This window comes from Chlorocebus sabaeus, chromosome 16, assembly GCF_047675955.1.
Source record: "Chlorocebus sabaeus isolate Y175 chromosome 16, mChlSab1.0.hap1, whole genome shotgun sequence".
Lineage (NCBI taxonomy): Eukaryota > Metazoa > Chordata > Mammalia > Primates > Cercopithecidae > Chlorocebus > Chlorocebus sabaeus.
This window is the reverse complement of record NC_132919.1, coordinates 11493468-11519331: the sequence shown is the minus strand read 5'-3', so window position 1 is coordinate 11519331 and position 25864 is coordinate 11493468. Positions and strand designations below refer to the sequence as shown.

The 25864-nt window shown below is 39.6% G+C and overlaps 1 protein-coding gene across 1 annotated transcript in view; it reads right to left on the bottom strand.

The window, feature by feature from the left end:
* DNAH9 (dynein axonemal heavy chain 9) overlaps positions 1-25864 on the bottom strand; it is a 372533-nt gene that overhangs the window by 296098 nt on the left and 50571 nt on the right. The window contains exons 13-17 of the mRNA XM_008010391.3: positions 23072-23327; positions 21693-21934; positions 10433-10568; positions 6152-6348; positions 5618-6042 (exon numbers count right to left, since the gene is read on the bottom strand). Coding sequence (XP_008008582.3) covers positions 5618-6042; positions 6152-6348; positions 10433-10568; positions 21693-21934; positions 23072-23327 — 1256 coding nt within the window. The remainder of the gene's footprint in view (positions 1-5617; positions 6043-6151; positions 6349-10432; positions 10569-21692; positions 21935-23071; positions 23328-25864) is intronic.

The following is a 25864-nucleotide window of genomic DNA, read 5'->3' as shown; positions in this document are numbered from 1 at the left end:
CAAGACCTGTCAGAATATTCTTGATGAAAATGATCCAGGTGGAGACCTGCCCTGCCAGGTAATGAGATTTGTTACTAAGCTACAGTAATTAGGATTTCTTCATATTCATGAGTGCTAGATAAGGGACTATTTAATCTGAAAGATAAAATTTTAAAATGTTTAGAAGAGAATACAGTAGGGTATCATTAGGATATCCAGGCAAAAAAAGGATTTATTTAACAAGACAAAAGAAGAACAACATAAGAGAAAAGTTGGACACATTTGGCCACATAAATTAAGAATTCGTTTATCAGAATATACCGTAAGTGGAGTGAAAAGACAGGTCACAAAATGGTAGACTCCATTTGTAAGACATACAATAGCAAAGGACTAGATATAGAATATGTAAGTAATTCCTAATCATAATTTCAAAAAGGAAAAAACAAAATCCAGTAGAAAAATGAGGAACAGATATGAATAGGCAGAGAAAAGGAAACATAATGACTCACCAAAAACATAAAAAGATGAGGACCTTTTTATACTCAGAGTACTGCAAAATATTTACCACAGTGAGATACTATTACACTCCCACCAGAGTGGCCAGGATTAAACAATTTATCAATACTAAGAGGTGGGAAGGATGCTAGGCTGTAAGAGCTTTCACCCATGGCTCTCTACCTTGGAGGGAGCTTGGTATTATGTGCATACTCTTTGACTTAGCAATTCTGCTCTTTTTTTTTTTTTTTTTAAATTTATTTATTATTATTATACTTTAAGTTGTAGGGTACATGTGCACAACGTGCAGGTTTGTTACATATGTATACTTGTGCCATGTTGGTGTGCTGCACCCATCAACTCGTCATTTACATCAGGTATAACTCCCAATGCAATCCCTCCCCCCTCCCCCTTCCCCATGATAGGCCCCGGTGTGTGATGTTCCCCTTCCCGAGTCCAAGTGATCTCATTGTTCAGTTCCCACCTATGAGTGAGAACATGCGGTGTTTGGTTTTCTGTTCTTGTGATAGTTTGCTAAGAATGATGGTTTCCAGCTGCATCCATGTCCCTACAAAGGACACAAACTCATCCTTTTTTATGGCTGCATAGTATTCCATGGAGGGCGAAGCAATTCTGCTCTTAAGTATACACCCTAGAGGAATGCTTGCCCACTCCATGATTACGTATAAGAGTACTTATAGCCACATTGTTAAAAGGGAAGCAGTGTCCTTAGGAGACAGCAAAACCACTGGAAACAACCCAAATGTTCATCAACTATGGAATGGACAGATACATTGTGGTACATTAATCTAAGGGAATACTGTACACAGTGAAAATAAACCACTGCTATACTCTCAACCTGGATAAATCTCAAACATAATGCTGAGTGAAAGAAATAGAACACAGAAGAATATATGGCATACAATAATATTTCATTTTTATAAAGTTTTAATGCAAGTCTCCATATAGGTATGTGTGTATGCATACACATATGTATACATCCATATGCATACACATGTGTATATATCCATACACACACACACACACACACACACACACAAAGCAATGAAGAAAAGCATGGAAAGGATTATGTCACATTTAGGACACTAGCAACATCTTACAAGGAGGGAGAAGGATTTAAACTTTAAAATATAGCCAATGTTCTGTTTCTTAGCTGGATGATGCAAAGTCACAAATTCACGTATTCTCTTTAATATTGTTCTCTAAATTGTATGTATGTTATATTTCATCATAAAACTTTTTGTAGAGAGAGAATGGGAGGTGAAGAACCTATATATATATATATACACACACATATACACACACACACACACACACATCTTTTGAGAAATTTTGCTGTAAAGGAGTGCATACAAAAAAATGTGTTGTAGCTGGAAGGACTTGTGGGATCATGCTCCTTTCTCTTTTTCAGTGTGTCAAATATCACAATATACTCACATGGTATTAAGAACATGTAAAGGAAATAATTGATAATGTTGGAGATAGGGAATATTTAAGAAGGTAAGTCCTAAGGTGAGAGGAAAGAGTTTGAACTTAGAAAAGCAAGGACAGCTTCTCCACAGTCACAGGTGAGGTGGTTGAATATCCGGCTTCAAATGCAGGCATGTTGGTAGATTTGTCAGTGAAAAGGTGAATTAGTTCTCTCGTGATTGATACTAATTTCTCAGTGAAATGAGAAGCCAAGTCTTAAAAGCAGAGAAGATATTTGAAGGAAACAGAAGTCTGAGAGAATTGGGAAGTGTTTAGGAAAATGTGAAGGGCCTACTGAATTTTATGTTCACAAATGAAATGTAGGACTGGTCAGAAGACTGGTTTGATTGTGCTTCGTCAGGGATGACTTGCTCAGGAGCAGGTGTGGAGCGCTGAGTTTAAACAGCCAGGGTTTTACAAGGTGGGAACGGGAGGGAATAGGGACCAAGGATGAGAGACTCGGAGAAAGCAGGGAGTCAATGAATTGGAAATCCTGATGGGTTGAAGAAGTCTGTGCGGCAGTGTTGCTAAGTAAGTGAGGCGGAAAGAACAGGTGGAGGTCAGGGAGTGGAATGCTTCCACCTGAGCTTCTGAAGGCAGAGCAATTACTTCCCCATCATTCTCTGAGCCCCACTGGGAATACGGAAGAGATGTGGGTAGCAGAGGTATGGCAGAGGGAAGGGCATCGGAGGGAGGAGATCAACAACATAAGAGCCAGTCTGATGGAGATTCTGTGGAGGATGGGTCATGGCGGGTGACTATCAGCAGAAAGTGGGAAGGGAAATCTTTGAGCCAGACGCTAAGATCTACACTGGTGAGGAAGAGGGACTAATGGCTTGGTGGGTGACGGCAGCAAGGCAGAGTGCAGTTGGTGTTGTCTGAGAATTCACGTCAGGGGAGCTGGTGATTTTGAGGGAGGATGGTGGTGAAATGGTCTGGAAGCAGCACTGAAGAGCAACCATACCTCACCTACCTGCAGGCCCACTGGTAAGAGGGATATAGGAGAAAAGTCAGCCTCCACTTGGGAGGGCTGGAGGGGAAGCAGTGTCCTCAGAAGAGAGCCAGGTTTCAGTTGGAGCAAAACGGTGATGAGCAAGATGAAGGGGACAGTGGACATTTGTTGCTGTAAGATCCTGAGGTCTGCTGCAAGGGCATAGAAAAGCTTTGCAAGTGCAGGGGTAGGGGTTGAGTAAGATCAGGGCAGGAAGAGCTGAATGAGATGAGAGTTTATGTAACAAAAGGGGGTTGGACTTCTGGCAGTGAATGAGGTATCTAAAATGCAGTGCAAGTTGGGATTCATCCTGAACTATTAAGGAAAGGTGGAAATCACATAATTACATGGCACAGAGGAGACAATAATAATTTTTAAATTATTTCTATTTTATCTAATCCTCCAGAATGCAATAAAACCTTCTCCTAAAGTGTAGCACAATAGCCAGTTTTTAGAATTACCAACTGTTAAAGCTGAAAGACGGAAGACACCTTAGAATAATTCAGTTGGGCTGTCTTCTTTCAGAGGTGAGGAAACAGGGTTTCAAGGACACAAAGTCAAGCCTCCTAATTTCTCTACTGTGTGCTTATCCTGTTAAACCAACCCCATTAGATCCTTTGAAGCCTAACTGGTTGATGCCCGTGGCAGCTGCTGTTACCACGTCCTGTATCAACCATGTGTTTTTGATCTTTTCACATCTGGGGTCTTAGAAACTCTGGAGGGACTTCCCCGTACAGTACAGGGCTGAGCAATTCCTTGAGACAGCAGTGGCTGGCCCGTGAGCGCATCTTTCATATGCAAACCAACCATTCCAGAGTCCAACCACCTCCTCTGTGGGGCTTTTACAATCTGGGTCATTATCTCCCTGCCCTAATCAGCCCAAGGCCAGGTCCCAGACAATTTCGAATAGTCTCTATGCCCCAGAGGTGCTGAAATGTTCAAACTCACCAATCCTGAGCCTGCTTGCCATGACTCATCTATTCCTTTCCACAGAAATCACAAAAAAAGGCTCCTGCCTGTATTCTCCGCCCCCTTCTGCCTCCTGATGGACCCTGGAGCTCCCCTGTGTGGCCCTTTGTGGCATGCCATACACCGTTCTCCTGGGAACTGTGAGTAATAATCTATCTGCTGTACACTGTCCTCCTGGGAACTATGAGTAATAATCTATCTTTTTATGGGAGTCATCTGCTGCTCTATGGCCTTGCTGTGCCTGAATGATAAAACCTGCATTTTGAAACATGCTGGTTATCCTTGGATTACCAGACCCAGCAATGGAGAGGGACCACAAAGCAGCTGTCCCCTCCGACAGTGCTCCACCCTGGGGCATCTGTCACAGTCCTACCACCCATCAGCATTTCCTCTTCTTGCCTCTGAGTTCCTCAGAGAAGAAAAGCTTTCATGAATGTGGAATAATACCCAGGAAGCCCTATTTAAAACACCCCCTGCTGGGCATGGTGGCTCACGCCTGTAATCCCAGCACTTTTGGAGGCCAAGGCAGCTGCATCACCCGAGGTCAGGAGTTCGAGAGCAGCCTGACCAACAGAGAAACCCCTTCTCCACTAAAAGTACAAAATTAGCCAGGCATGGTGGCGCACGCCTGTAAACCCAGCTACTCAGGACGCTGAGGTAGCAGAATCGCTTGAACCCGGGAGGCAGAGGTTGCGGTGAGCCAAGATCACACCATTGCACTCCAGCCTTGGCAACGAGAGCAAAACTCCATCTCAAAAAAAAAAAAAAAAAAAAAAAAAAATTCCCACAGAGCATTCTTGGGGTTTCCTAGGGTAGTCAAACATTACCCTTGGAAAGTCTCTTAAAGTTTATTTGTAGATAGATAAAATGCTTGATGTTGCCATTTTCTTTCTGCCTATGGCTCCAGATCATGGAGCAAGGCCGTGGCAGCATTAAGCAAAACCAGCACTAAACTGAGGAGGGGTCAGGCTGACCTCCCTGCAGTGTCGTCCAGCACTCCAAAGGGCGAGCACTGTGCGGAGGGACTGGTGGTCCCCAGTGGGATTCTGAGATGGGGGGTCAAGATTCTAATTGTGGTGTGTCTCTGGGGACCAGTTCAAGGTAAAGTGACCAGGGGACTGTTGACCCCATGGATTGTTCATTCAGAGGATGATGCTCTGGCTTAGAGATCCTAGTGCTGGGCTGGGTGGTCTAGGTCACAGTAGGACAGACAGAATTTCATATCCAGCCTGTTGCATGGTGAGAATGGCACAGACAGGCAGTGAGGAGCACAGGGTTTTAGTGACATCCACATTGCCCAGCTGGATAATCTGAGACAAGGAGTAAGAGGTAGAAGTAAAACAAAGAGGCCCATCAGATACCCTCTGCTTCCCAAGTTTAAAGAGATGGCATGGAGCTGTGAAGGGACCTTGGACCTCCTATTATTGTCTCTAATATTCCTTACCACTTAACCACTTGCCTTTCACACACTGGATGTCAAACGGAAAACAAAACAAAGAGGGCTTCTCTGGTGAACAAAGAAAAGGGCAGGACTTAAGTTACCATGATGTCTGCAAGTCTAGAACCTCTAACCAGCTGTCTTAATTTTTAATTTAACCAACATGTCCATGGGGAGAAAATATAAAAAAGGTTAAAAACACGGTGTTCCTCGCAGCCTAGCATGCTGGAAGAAAGTGAACACAACTGTCGTACCTGTGAGTGACGTGGTCCACAAGATGCTGTTTGAACAGGAGGCTCCACCTCTTAATAATATTCAGCAGGGATGCCTTAAAGGGTCGCATATCAATTTTCATCCAGCTGTCAAACACCTTGATGGGCTCCAGCCTGCACACCTCTTCATAGAGCGTTTCATAGGAGTCGATTTGCACTTTAAACTGAGAAAGGAGGGGAGGGTTCTCTGGGATGCCGTCTTCCACATGGTCTTCAATTTCCTCCGGAGTGAGGATGTGCCCGTACAGCAGAAACTGACCCAGAACCTCCTTCTGGTCCTCCACATAGAGGTATGAATACTGGCTGAAGGTGCTCCGATAGCCACAGCAGAGGCCCATCATCCTCTGGACTCTCTCCATGAGCGTGTGCCGCATGTTGGCCAAATCTGGCATACCGTCCAGGTCGACCTGCGGAAGCGAGACAATGGCAGGCAGGTTAGACCAGTGCGTGGCAGGAAGTTCGAGATTCAGCTGGAGAGGACACAGCTGGAAGGCAGGATGGCTGCAGCTCCAGTACCTGATAGTGAGGAGAGCCGTTTTGTGGGGAAAGCCGTGGCACCAGAGATGATATCCTAAAAATGCTGGTGACGAGACCCTCAACAATGTCATAGAAACCCCCCTTCACGCCAGACTCCAGAGACGGATAGAAAACTAGGTCTGGGATGGCCAGACTCAGTTGTGCTTCAAATATTGGGGTAAGTCCTGCCTTACACTCTGAAAAACACGGAAAACAAGCAAACAAAACAAAGAGTGGATAAAATGGACAAAGTAGAGGACTGTTTTAAAAGCATCCAGACCAATGCTTTCCTTTAGATAAGTTGCTAGACTGTAGGAAAACGGAAATGTAAAATTTGTTTACATCCCATACAATGTGAGGGTGATAGTCTTTCAGTGCTTCTCAGTGGGGGAACCACTGACATTTGAATAGGCCAATTCTGGTGCAGGGCTCACCTGGGTACTCCAGGATATTTACTTTGCTTGTCTTCACGGAGCACATCCTAGTGACAGATCAGCCCAAGCCTCTCCCCTTCCACATTCTCAAATGCCTCTTGAGTGACAGTCCAGCCTCTGGTTGAGAAGAGATTGATTTTTTTTTTTTTTTTTTTTGAGATGCAGTCTGGCTCTGTCACCCAGGCCGGAGTGCAGTAGCACAATCTCGGCTCACTGCAACCTCTACCTCCCGGGTTCAAGCGACTCTTCTGCCACAGCCTCCTGAGTACCTGGGACTACAGGCATGTGCCACTGCACCCGGCTAATTTTTGTATTTTTAGTAGAAATGGGGTTTCACCATGTTGGCCAGGCTGGTCTCAAACTCCTGACTTCGTGATTCACCCACCTCAGCTTCCCAAAGTGCTGGGATTACAGGCATGAGCCACCGTGCCCAGCCAAGAAGAGGTTGATTTTTCAAAGTCCATTTCTTGGAAGCAGCTGATTTCTTCCTAGGCACAAGCCATGTCATTCCACTGATCACTCTAGGTGAACGGGGGCAGGCTTGTCAACGATGTACAGACATGAACCACAAAGAGAAATTACAATTCTGTCTATTCTGCTCCTTATCCTTTTCTAAGAAATAACTTAATTTATTGCTGTGGTCCTGTAGTGATAAAAATTTTAAAAACAGTATGAATAATTAACAAATCCCTGATTACTTACTAGGTCAACTTGCCTTGCTAAATTTAAATCAAAATACAACGCAGAGCAAGATGTTCCAGGTACAAGATATATGCTTAAAGTTTTTATCAATAACCACTTATTTTTATATGACTTCAATTGTAGTTATATTTAGGAGCCTGTTATGGGCTGAATACTGTGGGTGGCAGAGACTGTTCACTGAAATCCATTGTTGTCTTCTTCCTTTGTAATAGAGTAATAACTGGGATTTGACCAGATTTCCCAGCCCTGCTTGCAGACAGGTGTGGCAATGAAATTTCCTCACCAGTGGATGTAGGACAACATGATGGTGCCACTCGTGGGCTGGGACTCTTGAGACTGCAGGTGACCCTTCTCTGTGCTCAGTCTCTTTCTCCTCTACCAGACTACAGCCTGGACATGGCAGTGAGTCAGCTCAACCGCAGAAATGAGGACAAGGCCCTGAAGAATGGTGGAGCCACAGGACAGAAGGAACCTACCCACCAAATTGGAACACTCACCTTTGACTCTTTCTTTCAGGGGTAGACTTCTCTGTCCTTGAAACCATATTGTTGATGGTGTTTTTGTTACCACAGCTTAGCCATTCACCCTAAGTAAAATACTGCAGTATACTCAAAATACATAAGAATAGGGCTTGCCTTCAGAACTGGAGGGATGACAAATTCACATTACTGGACTCGGGAGAGTCTCAATATTTAACTTAAGGGAACACAAGATTGGACTCAGGAGAGTCTCAATATTTAACTTAAGGGAACACAAGTTTACCAATAACAAAGTAATTATACTACTATAAGTTTATAAAATGGTATAGTTTATAAAAACTACTATAAGTTTATAAAATAGTATAGCTTATAAAATCACCTATAATTTGCTATATGTACTCATGACATATTCTGCATTAATATACATGTTATGTACTTATAAATTAATAGATAAGGTTGCATATAGTTTACAGAATTCAAAAGACTTGGAAGAATGTTTTAACTCTATGAGATTTTTTGCCCCATATGTTGACATGGGACTGTAATCTCTACACTTGGATGTAACACCAATGTAATTATCATCCAAAGCAGATTGTCCTGGTTCCACAATCTTGGTGCATGTAAATCATTTTACTGGGTAAGAGGAGGAGGGACATTTCTCTATTGAGTGGGAAGTATATAACATATGCAGGGTTTGGGTTGAGAGATGACAGGGAGACCAACCCAAACCTTGGGAATGCCCTCAACAATGTCATAGAAACCCCTGCTCTGCTCTGGACTCCAAAGGTCAAAGAAGTCTACTCTCCTGCAGGTTAACAGTCCAAGGTGAATGTTCCAGTTTGGTGGACAGGTTCCTTCCATCCTGTGACGCTACCATTTTCCAGGGCCTTATCCTCATTTATTGACACAAGTAGACAAAATGGTAAGGTGGACCTAGGATGAAAAAGCCACTTAACTGAGCCACTGCAAGGGGTCACCATGATTTTCTTCTCAGAGGCCCCTTTAGGCTCCTTTACTTCCCCTTAGATAACTAGTGTCTTTTAAATTTTATCTATAGTGCTTCAGATCAGGCACCTGATAAATTCAGCTCCTGCCCTTTCAAAGGAGAATTTGAAGGGCCTCTGTGTTGTGAAGAAAATGTGTTCCTCTGTCCTCCTATTTCCACAAAGGGAAGGAAACTTTGGTAATCTTGGAGAAAGACTGCCATCTCTTTTCTCCATCCCCTGGTCCCACTCTGTCCTTCCCACAGGTGGGCACGTGGCACATGAGACAGCCCAGATCAGGAGAACCAGAGAGCCACTGGTCAAGGATGGAGTCATTTAGGCACCATTTCTAGTGCATTGCCTGCACCCAAGTATGGCTGGGGTGTCTTCCTAGATTCTCTACGGAGGGCTTAGTGATGAAGCCCCCGAACCTCCAGCATTAGAGGAGGCTTGGTCAGTTCACTAAGGTGAACACCACCAGTGCTGGTCCATAGGAGCCAGTTGTGCAGACTTGGTGCCCGTATTCCATGCCCCATTGGCTTGTTGCTCCCAGGCTCCAGAAGATGATCTCCTACGTTGCTAACTATGCTGGGTTTCCTGAGTCCTGTTGTTGATTTCCTTAGTTTGGAGCACCCCTGTATCCTGCAAGCAAAGACCATGCCTCACACCTCATCCATTCTACCTATCAAGACCATGGGGATGGCCATTGGGGCTACACTCAGCGTTGGGCCTTGCTTCTCTCTGGATTCTCAACCTAGGTGTCTGCAGGTAGTCTCTTTTACGGGCTGGATATCTGGACACTGGCCTTGGACTATTTATTTTACATCAGTATTTCATTTTGATCCTTGAGTTTTAAAAACTCTCATCTTACTTCCATCCTCTAGCTTCAAAATATTTACCTCTGCCTTTCCATCTTGACAAATCCTTCTATAGGCTCTTTGCTAAGCAACTAGAATCTGCCAGAATGTGAAGGTTTAATTCAACTTTTAGTCCTGAACTCTTCTGCCCTGTCGATCTCATCATTTACTAGTCAAGGTTAGCCCTTTCTGTATCTTTCACGCTGTGTACCTTACCCCAGTTTATCCACTACAAATTCAAAGCCTTTAACTATTTTTTAAAAGCTTCAAAGAATGCCCATTCTGTTCTACACATTTCTTTTTCTTCTGAAAATTACCTCCTCCCCTACTTCTTGTGTGACTCTTTTACTCAGAAAAACTTCTGTTCCTTCCATTTAACCTGGTGGACACAATCTCCTTGTGTTCTCAAAAGGCTACAGAGATAAAGTACATGAAGCTTGAAGGCACAGAATGTCCCCCACCCATTGCCATAAGTCAAGCTTGGATGAAGCCTTCTGCCTTCATTACTAACAGTGCTTCCTGCTTCTTAACTTGGTCACTCCTCTTTACTGAAGCTTGATTTCGAGTGAATTCGCTTTTATGCTTTTGCTATGTGCGTCACTATCTTACAGCCTGGTTTAGTATCTAATTTTAAGCGTCAGAAATCTTTGTCTTTGAACAATTTAGAAGTTCAGTACCTTTTCTATTTTCCTGTGCATCATTCACAAAAAGTCTACAACGTTTTGGGAAAAGTCACAGAGCACTCAGCTGCTCTTCAATATAATTCAACAAATGTTACTGTCGTTATCTTTCCAATAATAACCCACATCCATAAGCCAGTAAGTACCAGTATTTTCCAGGAGATACTTGAGGGAGCACTCAATGGCAAGAAAGAATCCATTCAGCACCATATTGTCAATAGAGTTAACATATGTCTTCCAGCTATTGGAGGTTGGGTCTGCTGAAAATAGACCCAGGTTTTCCTATAAAAGGAAGAAGAAAGGATATAAACCTTGTTTAATAGCATGAAAGAACTGGTAATCAACAGTCAAAATAAAAACAACACATGGAGAAAAAAATTCTCTTGTGGAGCATTTGCTGTTACATGTGTATCAAATCCACTCTGCCTAACGAGTATTACCATTGATTGAAAGGAAGGCAAAGTTAGTCCATGACAGGAATATAGGGGTGAACCTGTCCCTGAGGAAGGAGGATGGGGTTGGCCCAGCTTCTCAGAAGCAATGCTGATGGATGCAATGTGTGTGCTTCCTAAGTGCTGGTTGATATACTGTGGAGGAAGCTGCATCAGGGCAGAAGTGTGCGTAGGCAGAGGAAGGAATTCTAAGGGTAGACAATATTAAGATTCAAGGTTTAATAAAAATTTCAGGTTCAAAGAAGCAAAGCATTTTCTGGTTAATTCTTAGAAATGAGCTGAAGTGTTTTGCAGGTGGCATTCAATACTACTGAATGATTTAGAAAATGCATACAAATAAATAATAAATGTTTCTCTTCTCTCTCTCGTTCTCGCTCTCTCTCTTCCCCGTCCTTCCTCCCTGCCTGCTCTTTTACATGATATACTCTTGACCTATTGGCACCCAAACATCCCATGGTAACAAGGTTTGGGCTTCAAGGAAAGGAAGCCTAAGTGCTCAGCAATGCCAAGTACAGACATCCCATTTACTCTTTGTCATTTGCAGTATTACCACTTTTTACAGCAACTTTCCAGTTATCTAATATCTTCAGAGAAAGCAGGAACTAACTTGCAGAAGTAACTCTTCTAGATGACTCATATTTACCCCTTCAGGATGTACTGTCATGTTATAAATCCCCCCGGATTTAAACAGTCTCATGATCCTGCTTTTAGGTAACATAACTCTACCATTTCTAAGACGCAATACCTACACCTTTCTTTCCTAAGTAGACTTAAGATGTTCTTCATGACTTAAAGTCCATCATCATGCAAATCACAACACCATGACAAGACAGAGTTGCTATCAGGTGTTAAGATGCGTATGCTTGTTTACTTCCACATTAAATCACTGCTAGTGTTTATGACTGCTTGGTATAATTGTTCTATCTTCTCTGACTGTCAAGCTATCAATATAATATCTATATCTTTCACCTTTGTTTACTGCCTCAAATCTATTGCAGTCTAAGAAACAAACGTGTTGGAATATTCTATGAAGTAGGAAGAAATAGTTCAGGTTTCTGATTTTAACCACAACAGAAGAGAGTGAGATTGTACTTGCTCTTCTTCCGCAAACAAACATAGAACTGATTATAATAAAAGAATTAATTTGTTTGGGTAACTGGATAACCGACAGAACAGGTAACAGGATAACAGAAAGAACAATGTGATCTTTGAAAGAAGGGACATACTCAAAGTGAGCCATACCACCACCTGGCTTTCTACCCAAAGGCCCTTTTCAAACTATGGCATAGGTTAGTAGAGCTTAGTTACGGCATCCCTGCTGATAGGCAGAGACGACAGAATTTGGAGTTTGGTGCTGCTGTAGTGGCTGGGTCCTCTTCAGTCTGACTGAGGGATCAGCTACATATGTTTAGAGCAAGGCTGTGTAAGACCTGGTAAGAATAGTTGCAGAGGGGTTCTAAGCTGAATGGAAATTATGTAGGCCGTATAGTGTTGGAAGATGTTAGGGTTTTATCAGAAATAATGAAGCAACCTTGCAGATAACCCAGGAATTCAGTTGAGACCCTGGAAACACCATAAGTTAGAACTGCTTGATCCCAGAGTAAGTCCTCTTTAGACCCTTAAAAAGTGAGCCTCAACAGGATCAAAGTGATCTATCAGTAAATTAGTGGCCTGCCAAAACAAAAATCAAACTCTTTAAAGAAAAAAAATCCGGATTCTCAAGTGGCATTCAAGTGGCCTCTAACATGTCTAGCACATAATAAAAAAATTACTAGATATATAAAGAAGCAGAAAAATGTGCCATTTAACCAGGAGAGAAAACAGTCACTAAAATCAGATTCAGAAAATAATCTGGGTAGGTCTCTGACTTCATAGTTGTCATACTAACCCTAGAAAGCCTACTCATTAAACCTATTTTATGTGAGAGAAAATTAAACTTCTGTCCCATTAAAAAAGAGAAAGGAAATAGACTCAGAAAATAACATAGATATTGAAATTAGCAGATAAGAACATCATAATTTCACAAAATTTAGTGAAAAAGAGTTTCAAGAAACTTACAAACTCCAAGCATGAAGAACACAATGAAAACCAACTTAGGAATATTATTGCTGTGCTGAAAAAATATCAAAGATTAAAAAAGAATCTAGTAAAATCAGCCTGAGATAAATAACACATTACATATAGAGAAACAAAGATTCAAATGATGACGGGCTTCTTATAAGAAACATTGGAGAGTAGGAGATAATGAAATAACTTCCAAAAGAAAAGCAAAACTATAAACACAATTGTGTACCCAGTGAAACTGTCCTTTAAAAACAAAGATGAAATAAGGACATTTTTAGATAAACAAAGACTGAGAGAATATGTCATAAGCAGACCTGAACTTGAAGAAATACTAAATAAATTTCTTCAGGCTGAAGAGAAACAATCCCAGATGGTAATTTATATCTGTAAAAGGGAATAACAAGCCTGAAGATGATGAGTATGTGGGTAAATATAAAACACTGTAAATATTTTTTCTTAAATTTTAAAAGTAAAAACTATAACACTGCATTGTGGGGCTCAATATGCATATTAATAGATACCATATATTTTACTATTAATACATATTATGTGTGTGTGCATATATATAAATATCTCATACAACAACAGTACAAAAAATAGGTGAGAGGTTAAATTACACCACACTTTTGCAATGTTTCTGTAGGAAAAGTCTAAGTAGATTGTGATAAGCTGAAGATGCATACTGAAACCTAGAATTGCAATACAACTAGAATTGTAATGCAACAAGGTAAAGCTGAAATGCCAACTGAGAAATTAAAATAGAATACTAAAAAATATACCATTACCCAACAAGCAGGTGAGCATGGAAGAGGAGAGGAAGGAAAAAGCAATGAAGCAAATAGAAAACAAAAAGCAAAATTTAGTAGAGGTAAATTCAACCATACAAATACTTACAGTAAATGTAAACAGTCTATGCATTCCAATTAATAGGCAGAGTTGTCAGACTTAGAAAAGTAAATTTGTATTATATGCCGACTATAAAGACAAGAAATTTCAATCCAAGAAACAAATACATTGGAGGTAAAATGGTGGGAAAAGATGCAAAATGCAAAATTTAAGAATAATGAATCAGAAAGGAAAGGCTATATTACTATCAGCAAAAATAGACTTCAAAACAAGAGGGTATTGTTAGAAGTAAAAAGGGAATTTCATAATGATACAGTGGTCAATTAATCAGGAAGTTGTAACAATTATAAATGTGATAAAATGTTACACATTTACAATAATTATAAATGTGAAATTTGTAGTTATTATAGCAGAACTTAACAGAACTTCAAACACATGACAAAATAATTTAACAGAACTAAAATTGAAATAGACAAATCCAAAATTGTAAGTGGAGATTTCAACCCTCTACCTTCAATAATTGATAGAACAAATAGCCTGCAAAAGATCACAACAAGGCTATCAATTGCTTTGAACTAATTCATATTTATAGAACACTACCCCCAACAAAAGAAGAATAAACATTATTGTCAAGTCTCCAAGGAACACTCAGTAAGATTGACCATATTCTGGGTCATGAAACAAGTCTCAGCAAATTCCCAAAGATTGAAAGCTTACAGTGTATCTTCTCTGAGCACAATAGAATTAAATTAGATATCAATTTTTAAAGATATCCAGAGAAGCTCTGAATATATGGAAATTAAACACAAACTTCAAAGTGACCATTGAGTAAAAGAAGTTATAACAAGAGCTGGGCATGGTGGCTCACATCTGTAATCCCAGCACTTTGGGAGGCCAAGGTGGGTGAATCATTTGAGGCCAGGAGTTCAAGATCAGCCTGGCCAACAGGGCAAAACCTCATCTCTACTAAAAATACAAAAATTGGCTGGGTGTGGTGGCGCATCCCTGTAATCCCAGCTATTTGGGAGGCTGAGGCACAAGAATCTCTTGAACCTGGGAGGCAGAGTTTGCAGTGAGCTGAGACAGCACCACTGCACTCCAGCCTAGGGGACAGAGCAAGACTCTGTCTCAAAAAAAAAGAAAAACATTTAAAACTGAATAATAATACAAATGAGGTAGTATCATCAGATGCCCATATGTGAAAGAAAGGCTTAAAATCAAGACCCTAAGTTTATGCCCCAAGGAGCTAAAAACAGATAAGCAACTAGCCCTAAAATAACTTGAATGGAATAATAAAAAACAGAAATTAATAAACTAGAAAATAGATGAATAGAGAAAATTGGCAAAGTCAAAATCTGGTTCTTTGAAAAGATTTATAAAAGAAAAAGAAAAGAACTCTAGCAAAACTGACCAAGAAAAACAAGTCGCAAATTGCCAATATTAGGAATGAAAAAGGATGCAGCACTACAGCTCCCACAGACACATAATGTTGGGGTGATCAGACCCAACACCAGGTCGTGGGGGCTACGAAGTCCGGCGGAGTCAAAGGAATGAGACAAGAAAAGTTAAGAGTACATAGGGTAGGTCCAGGGGGCCAACGCCAGTTTGAAGGCTGCGAAGGCCCCGAGCTCTAGAAGCTAACACTATTTGTTGGTAATCAAACAAAGAAGCAGATGGTGAGGACATGCGGATGTGAGGGTGGACAGGTGAGGACGTGAGGATAGAAAGGTAGCGGTGCATCAAGTGTAGCTGTGATGGTTTAGCATATGCTCCACTACTTGAGATAAGGGAGAACAGGTTCTTCTAACTTGAGATACAATCAATTTATGATCTTGGGAGAGCAAGGAGCAAGGGGCCAGCGAGTCTGGACACATTCCAGAGGCTACAAGGGTTTTTATGCCCTGAGTCCTGGGTTCTCTCCAAGCCACAAGGGGTTTTATGCCCGGGCTTAGATTGTAGTGTGGCAGGGCAGCCTTCCACCCTTTGGTACAAAGCTTGGTGTTCCATAGGCTACGAGGGGTTTTAGACCCTGGAACCAAGACATGTTCCAAGACTCTTTTACAGACAAGCAAGCCCTGCCTCAGCTCTTCTGCCAACACATAATGATAATAAAAAATAATTATGAACCATTTTTTTTGACGGTAAGCTTTATAACTTAGATAAAATGAAAACATTTGTTGAAAAAAACAACTTGCAAAAACTAATAAAGGTATTAGGCAAAAAATCTAAACAGTCTTTCATCTACCAAAGAAATAATTATCAAACACTTTCCCCAAAAGAAACATCCACATCCAGAAGTATTCCCTGGTGAATTCTATCACACATTTAAGGTTAAGACCAACCTTCCACAAACGTTTTCAGAAAATAAAAGAGGAAATGCTTCCCAACTCATTTTATAAGGTTAGCATAATCTTAACACCAAAACAAAAACATCAAAAGAAAATAAAAGTGGAAGATAAATGTCATTCTTAAACACATGAACAAAAATATTTTAAAATTATCAAATCCAATTCGATAATACATAAAAAGATTAATATGACATGACCGAGTGCATTTATTTCAGAAATGCAAAGTTGGGTTCAACACTTAAAAAAAAAAAAATCCAATGCGCCCATTAACAGAAAAAAAGAGCAAAAATTATATAACCACCTCAGGAGATGCAAAGAAATCATGTGATAAAATTCAATGTGTAATCATGATGAAACTCTTTTAGCCAAGTAGGAATAAAAGGGGTCTTCCTGTGTCTGATAAGGAACATCCACAAAACCCTACAGCTAAAATTTTAATGGTGAATTACCAAATGTGTCTCCACATAATTGGAAATGAGGCAAGCATTTCTACTCTCACCACTTCAACGTTATACTGAAGGTTCTAGCCAGAGCAATAAGGTTACAGAGGAAAAAAAAGACATAAAAAATTGGAAATAAAGAGGTAATGTTGTCTCTATTTGCAAATGACTTATTTATATAGATCATCATCCTAAATTTACAAAGCAATTACTATATCTAATAAATTTAGAAAGATCACAGAATATAATATCAAAATGTAAAACTAAATGACACTTTTATACACTACCTGATAGTAATTGGAAAATAAAATTAATAAAACAATTCCATTTATTGTAGAACCACAAACATAAAAAACTTAGAGCTAGATTTAATAGAAAATATGTGAGACTTCAACACTAAAAACTACAAAGCATTGCAGAGAAAAATTAGAGACTTAACTAAGTGAAGAGACATGCCATGTTCATGAATTGCTATATTCAATATTGTTAAGGTCTTTATTCTCCTCAAATTAATCTACAGATTTAATGTAATCTCAATCAAAATCACATCTAGCTTTTTTCCCCCTAGAAACTGGCAGGCTGAATCTAAAATTTATGTGGATATGTAAAGAACTTATACTAGTCAAAATGATGTTGAAAAGGAAAAACTAAGTTTGCAGGACATGTAGTACCTGATTTCAGACTTATTAATAATCGATTTTCTCTTGATCAATAATCAAGAACAAGTGGCATTGGTATTTTCTAACATATATATTTTATATTAATATTTTATACAATTAATCAATTTTCAACAAAGATGCCAAAAAATTCAAAAGGGAAAGTTATTTTTAATGGTATGGGAGCAATCAGATGTTAATATGGAAAATAATGAGTTCAACTCCTACAACCTCCTAAACAAAAATTAATTCAACACAGGTGATACTCCTGAATAAAAATGTGAAAACTGTAAAGCTTCTGAAAGAAAAAACAAAACAATATCTTTGCAATCTTTGGGATTGTTAGTTTCCTTAGGACTCAAAAGTACTAACCACAAGAGGAAAAAAGGGAAATCGCATTTAAATCACATGAAAATTTAAAACTGTTTCTCATCAAAAGATATCAATAAGAAAATAGGTAAACCACCAATTTGGAGAAGATATTCACAATACACGTATCTGTCAAAAGATGTGTAACCAGAAGCTATAAAGGATTCCTAGAACTAAAAACAATCCATTTAAAATGAGAAAAAGACTTAGACACTTTATAGAATTCATATAATTGGCCAATCAGCATATGAGAAAATATTCAAAAATATAAATCTTCAGAGAAAGACAAATTAAAATTTCAGTGAGATACCAGCACACACTGACTAAAATGGTAAAAATTTAAAAGACCCACAACACAAACCCACAATTTGGTGAAGTGGTAGAGCAACTGAACTTTATTATATTGCCACTGGGAGTATAAATTACACAATCACTTTTGAAAACTGCTGGGCTATTACTTACAAACATTAAACATATGCCTACTGATGAACCTGCAGTTCTCAAGAGAAATGAAGACATATGTCCATGGAATAACTTATATCAGACTGTACACACAAGCTTCATTTATAATAGTCAGAAACCAGAAATAACTCAAAAACCATCATTAGGGGACTGGATGAACAAATGCTGCTATATTCATACAATGGAATTCTAGGAAATAAAAGAATTAGACTCGAAATAAATGCAACAATATGGATAAATCTCAATAACACTAGGCTAAGATTTTAAAAGGGCAGACACAAAAAAGAACATGCTACATAATTCCATTTATAGGAAAAGACAAATCTGCTCTATATTGACAAAACGCTGATCAGTGATTGAGGCTGGCAGGAGAATGGAGATGTATTGACTGGAAAGAGGGACAGGTGAACTTTCTAGGGTGACGGCAAATATTCTGTATTGTGGTAGTTACCTGAGTGTATACATTTGTAAAACTCACCGAGTTCTATGTATACTTTTTGTCTGTACATTGTACTGCATGTATATTATACTACAACTTTAATAAATGAATAACCAGCTGTACCCGAATATCCAACAGTGGGATGAGTTAGTCAAATCCTGGTGCATCCACACAATTAAACATTACACGTGATATCATAGAAGAAGAATTAGTGACATAGACAGTTACTGGGTACACTGTTTTAAAAATCAAGTTATAGCAAATCAGCAAGAAAAGAACAAACAATCCCATCAAAGAGTGGGCTAAAGATGTGAATAGACAATTCTCAAAAGACGATAAGCAAATGGCCAACAAATATATGAAAAAAATCCTCAACTTCACTAATGATCAGGGAAATGCAAATCAAAACCACAATGCAACACCACCTTACTCCTGCATGAATGGCCATAATCAAACAAATAAAAAAATAATAGATGTTGGTGTGGATCTGATGAAAAGGGAACACTTTTACACTGCTGATGGGAATGTAAACTAGCACAACATTATGAAAAACAGTGTGGAGATTCACGAAAGAACTAAAAGTAGAACTACCATTTGACCCAGCAATCCCACTACTGGGTAGCTACCCAAAGGAAAATAAGTCATTATATGAAAGAGATACTTGTTTATAGCATTATAATTTGCAATTGTAAAAATATGGAAGCAGCCCAAATGCCCATCAATCAACAAGTGGATAAAAAAATTGTGATATATACATGTTTGTGTATGTGTGTGTGTGTGTGTGTGTATGGTGTGTGTATACATGTTAAATAACATTTGGTAATTTAAATATTTTTAGACAAAAACCACTGAACAGAAGCTCCATGAACAGAAGAAATTATTGTATTTCTCTTCTCTAAATTTTTATCTTCTATCTATCTATCTATCTATCTATCTATCTATCTATCAACACATGCACACACCATGGAATGCTACTCAGCCATGAAAAGGAATGAAATAATGGCATTTGCAGCAACCTGGATGGAATTGGAGACCGTTATTCTAAGTGAAGTAACTCAGGAATGGAAAACCAAACATTGTATGTTCTCACTCAAAAGTGGGAGCTAAACTATGAGGAGGCAAAGGCGTAAGAATGATACAATGGACTGTGGGGACTCAGGGGAAAGGGTGGGAGGGGGTGAGGGTGAAAGACTACACACTGGGTGCAGTGTACACTGCTTGGGTGATGGGTGCCTATGTACCAATTAGCAGAAAAAGATAAAAATTTCTTCTGTTCGTGGAGTTTCTGTTCAGTGGTTTTTGTCTAAAAATATTTAAATTATCAAAAGGCAAACATTATTTAAGGCCTAATTACTAAGCTTTGTATTTGACCTCAGGGACGTTTATGACTACCCTGGAGGTTGTGTAATATGTCGGATACATGCAGAGCTGCAGTCAGACAGTTCTGCCTCCTGTTAACTGGGCAGCCATAGACAATTAATTTAACCTCTTTGTGCCTTCGCTTTCTCATCAATAATAATGAAGGTATCTGAGTTTCATGAGAATTAAATGAAATGGACAGTGCTCAGGACAGTGCCTGGCACTGTGCGGTAGTGTATGGTAGATACTAGATAAATCTCGACTACTATTATTGTGTTATGATAAGAATTATTATTAAAGTGTCTGAACTTTTAGAGACTTTTATGGTAAGTATTTTTGGTTATTTTCTGGTTGTCCCCTGGATAATTAAAATGTTACAATATGTGGTTTTTTTCTAGGTCACTGTGCTTGTCTCACTGATTTGGCAATTTAATTGTCTAAATTTTTTCTCATTCTGACTTTCAAGAGCATGGATTTGAGCATTTGTCATCACATAGATAGGTGATAGACAGATCTGAATTCTTTGTTCAAGATCATGAATACTACTGGTGATTTGAGTGACATAATCGCAATAATAGACAGATACATAAATGATAGATGGATGATAGATAGATTTTAAAGTTTTTTTTTTTTTTTGAGATGGAGTCTCGTTCGTCGCCCAGGCTGGAGTGCAGTCACTCAATCTCGGCTCACTGCAACCTCCGCCTCCCGGGTTCACGCCATTCTCCTGCCTCAGCCTCCCGAGTAGCTGGGACTACAGGCACCCGCCACCGCACCCGGCTAATTTTTTGTATTTTTAGTAAAGACAGGGTTTCACCATGTTAGCCAGGATGGTCTCCATCTCCTGACCTCGTGATCCGCCCGCCGAGGCCTCCCAAAGTGCTGGGATTACAGGCATGAGCCATCGCGCCCGGCCAGATTTTAAACTTTTAAAATCTTAAGTAGTTTCTTGTTTTTGCCTGATGGTTTTCTTCTACTTCAAAGCGGGGACTATGTCTTACATTTTCTTGGTATTCGATATAGTGCCCAGGACAGCTATGGAAATACAGTTGATGGATGGATGGGTGAATGAATGGATGAATGAACAGTCGGATGAAAGAACGATGAATGAAAAGTGGATGCCTGGGTTCTACAACAGCTACTGATTTACTAGATGTGGGGACAGAAGGGGTTAAAAATTCCATCAAATTGAGGGACTCTTTATCTCTCAAAGACAAAATTGGGTTAATTATCTTCTCTTAATTCTAGCAATCATAGTGCTTAAGGCTCAACATTTTTATTGTGCTTCAAACCACAGATAATCCACAGACAACAACCGTGATTGACTTGTGACTTTCCACAGAAGTCAACTTGTCAGACACTGCCCTGTGGCTACTTGTGTAGGGCTGGAGCTGGTGGCCATATTATAATCCTTTCCCATTGTTCACAAAGAAGCTTTGGTCTTTGATGATGGGACATCAAGTTTCCGTGACCACTAATGCAGGGCAGAGCTTTACTGCCTGAAGTGCAGCACTCTGTATTTTTTCCTCTTATCACACACAGTTAGGGACACCGTGGTAGCCTTTCATTTCTTTAGGTTCTACGGAGCTGGGTTATAAGGATGATGCTGGAGGACCACACTAGGTTGTGTGGGCAAGCTGGGATGGGGGTGGTTAGTGCAGTGGATAATTTAGGATTCCGCCCTTGTCATCTTCTTCTCTTCCCTTAGGGGCAGGTGTGAGACCGAAGTCATGTGTTGTCATCGTGAAGATAGTAATCATTTCAACACATCAATACCAAAATGCAACTTTTCATTTGCCTTATCTATTAGCTTTAGTCTTTTGCTATCATCTTAAACTTCTATCCTTGACTTCAGAAGACACTGCATTTATTGATTGTCCTAATGTTCCAAATCACTTATTGCACACAAACACACTTTTTGATGCTTTCCCTAAACTTGCTGTATGTGCGCCTGAGTGGCTGGGTTATTACCTGAACAAGGGCGTGGATCTTAAGGCCAGATTCCTTGATGAGATTGTAATATTTTTCCATTCGATCATGCTGATCATCCAGAGAAAGAAGGGATTCTCTTTTTCCATCTTTCCTCTTAAATATTGGAGCCACCCATGTTTTCATGATGTTTTGGATCTCTTCCATATTGTCTTTAGTTTTCTGAATTCTTTGTTCAAGATCATGAATACTACTGGTGATTTGAGTGACATAATCGCAAACGCCTGCTCCTCAAAAGAAATAGAATTAATTGAAATAGCCTGCAGTGGCAGAGCTAAAGGGTTAGTTGCTATGAAATGTAGGGATTTAATACTTGCGAGTGTTATAAGACTTTTCTATACAGGTAACTTCATTATCATCAGAATATTCTCCCTCCTAGTTGTATTAAAAGACAACTTTACCATGATCCTGATTATGGAGGAAGAGAAAGGGGTAATGCTTACTTACCAAGCACACAAAAGTTGGCACAGCTGCTAGGGAATACAATTTTATATCCAAATACCAGTGAGACTTCATGACCTTATTTGGGTTAATCTTTCTTTTCATGTTTTAAGCACTTGCATCGTGTTAAATTTTGAAAATGTGTTTTCCTCTTGTACATGAACTAAAGTTCTAACTTGTTTAATAAGGCATTCAAAGACTTTCATGAATCAACCGTAATCTTTTTTTTTTTTTTCAAACTTTAACCCTTCTGAGGACCCTAATTCGAATTAATCTCCCTCCCCTGTGATTTCCTCCTGTGATTCCGTCCTGTGAATCCCTCTCCTGTGATTGGTCACACTTTAACTCTGTGATGGCTTTTCATGAAAGTCATCATATGGCTCCGTATAACTTAGGTTGTAAATCTGTCTGTTGTCCCCACTAAATGTGAGCTTTTTGAGGGTAGAGACCATGTCCCATACACCTCAAATCTCTCTAGTTTGTCACACAGTATCCTGCACGTATTAATCAGCCAATGAAAGTATATTGAATTGAAAGATACCAGAGAAGTCAATGCGTACTGCTTTAAGATGTTTACAATCTAGTTAAGAAAATTAAATAACAAAGATAATATAGTAAGAGCTCTCACTTGTGGAGCACCCAATATATGCTGGAGACTGTAGGAGATCTTATGCAACCTCTGAGCCTCCCAACGTGCACGGCAGCAAGGTTTTCTAACTTTACCAATTATATCCATAGAGAAGAAAGAAAAGGAATACCAACTCTTTTTGCCTTCTCTGCTTGGATATGTGTCAAAGGAGAAGACAGACTTATGTTTCAAACCCAAATGAGATTGCCAGGGAATAACTGGAGGTTCTATGAACTTTATTAGATCCTCGAACCTCCATGTTTTTGTCAGACTTCAGATGGTGCCCTGTTACCTTCTGTTTTCCAGTTCAAAGTCTCCTCTGCTGCTCTGAGGCGGAGGTCAATATTTTGCAGCTCTTCCTCTACTAATGGAAATTCCACCTCCAGCAGAGTTTTCATAACCTTATTGTACCAATTTGCTGTCAACTCCAAATTAGCCACAAGCTGCCGATAGAAATCCCTGGAGGAGAACATGGCTGCTGCTGTCTCAGGGATGTGTGTCATCTCTCTGGCTTCAAGATAGCTCATTTCTTTCAGCACTGAAAGCAGCTGGAGGAAAGAAGCAACACAAGCGTCTGTCGTTCAGTGACAATGAATAATCTGCAGCATCGGTCAAGGACTGGACAATCCCAGGAGGCCCAAAGATCTTCTGGGTCTCTTTTTAAGTTCTCCTCCTATCAGTTTCTTAAATCTAGTCTCAGAAAAGGAAAATCAAGTATCAGGGAGAAGGAAGATGTCTCCAACAGACACAAGGCTCCTAAATCTGTAGATCATAAAGAAGAGGAAAACCTGAGAACAGAGGCAAGAGCGATAGCAGGGGAGGGCTCTGCCTTCTGTGCTTTGGGCAACATGGCTGCGGAAATGATGGGCTTATGCTGGCCCAGCCAGTTCCCGATCAAGGGTGGTGGTGGTCTAAAGGAGGAGAATCATCTGGCCTGGGCTACCAACATTTATGAGAAGCCTCAAGTTCAGACTTCTGGCATTCTCTCCAAATGAAACAGTCACAGTGAGACGCTGGCAGGATTGAGAGGAGGTGCCCATAATAAAACTTTAGTTATTCAATGTAATCATTTGGAATACCCCACAACTTCCGTAACCCTCTGCTGGCATTTCCTTGTGTCTTAACATGCTAGGGGTTCAGGAAATGGAACTTATCCAGGCTGCTCTGAACTTCTGTGGGGTCCCAAATTTAGCAGCAACTGAAGAAGTGAGAAACCAAGCAGAAAGAGTCCAATGAAACAACAGGGATTCCATGCACCCTCTTCTTCATCCTTCCTTATTTATTGATGTTCCTATCTGAACCCATGAGGACTGATGGGCATAGGTACAGGTGATGAAACAGATGGCCCCAGGTTCTCCCTATCTCCCCTTCATATAAAGACACCTGGCTCCTAGCTCTCCTTCCAGTGCTCTGGGCCAATTCTTTATTGTGAGTGGGCAAACCCTAGTCAGCAATCAGACAAATGCTAACCATTTTGTGGGGAAATGGGCTCAGTCTTCTAGTTTTCTTAGAAGTAAGCTCAAGACAGATACTAAAAATTTAACTGTAAAAAGTGAAAAGAAAATAACTGAAAGAAAAGATCTGGGGCTATTAATATAATAGGGAAGTAGAGAAAGTCACTCCAAACATAAAACCACAAAATAAAACATAAAAATTTTGGGGCATAAAATATCAATGTAAAATGGCCAACATATTTGGCCATTTAAACTGGCAAAATTTTTGGAGCGGATTTCTTAGTATCTGTCACATATTTCCAGAGTATCCTAACAAATTCACAGGAAGAAAGGGCACTTCTGCTAGCAAATGGGCAAAGGACATGAACAAGCAATTCAAAGAAGAATAAATATACATGAGTAATGAACACATGATAAAAATTCAAATTTACTAGTAATTAAATAAACACAAATTGAACAACATTGAGGTTTTTTTTTTTGTTCAACAGTCTGGAAACTATTTGAAGAAATGAACAATATCTTGTTGGCAGGAAAATGACTGAGTTCCATCTTTCTAAAGAACAAGTTGATAGTATACATGAAAAGTCTCAAAATGTGAATGCCCTTTAGCCCAGAATTTGCATTTCTGGACTGTTATCCTGAAGAAATAATCAAGAATGCATACAATAAAAACTAGGGATATTTGTTGTAGCATTATTTATACTATGCTTTATCCAATTTAAGATGTCATCTGTTGTAAGATTCACTATTATTTTATATGCAACAAAAGAAAAAAGAAAAACATGCAGTCTATTAAACTACAAACATGCCAATTTCAGAGATATAAATATGTAAAAAGAGGCTTCCTAGAATCCAAGAAATACAGACTGATGAAATGGTAAAATAATGTAAATGTCCAACAATAAGACATTTAAAATAATTTAAATGATTCACATAAATTTGAAAAAATTAACCTATATGATTCTTATCTTGTCCCCAGAGGGGCAAATTTCTGATCATGTCCCTCTAGACTAAGAAGTGTGTCACTTCATTCTTAATAGCCCAGCTTTGGCCACATTGCTTGAAGTTGTATGTCAAGGGGTGACTGTGTTCTTCTTTGACTTGTTAAGCTTGTAGCTGTCCTCCATCAACTCACATTATAATTTAGGTATTAATATTTATTCCTCCCCCACCTTTTTCCTCTTGTTTCCCTCCTTTCCCTTCTATGGCCTGCAAACATCTATAAAGTGCGCCCTATGTGTTACACATTAAGGCAGATAAGGTCCTTGTCCTTGGAGTGTATAGAGGCTGGTTCATCTTCAATGCAGGACTAAGTATAGTTATATACCAAGGACTTAATTATGATATAGTAATATATATTATACCAAGGGTTTATCTCAAGGGCTTAATTACTATATTACAATATGGAGACTGTGGGCCTATTTGGCAATCCAGATATTCATCTCTTTAGGCATTTACTATTCAATATTGCTCACAGTGAATGCCAATGAAATTGATCCAAGGAGTTCAGTAAGTTAAACAGACTCATGTCTTGCCAAAGTGAAGAAATGAATTTTCTATATTCCTTGTTGACTTTGATCGCAGAGGAGGAAGCGATGTTCCACTTAAATTGCAATTTTCTTGAAAGATGC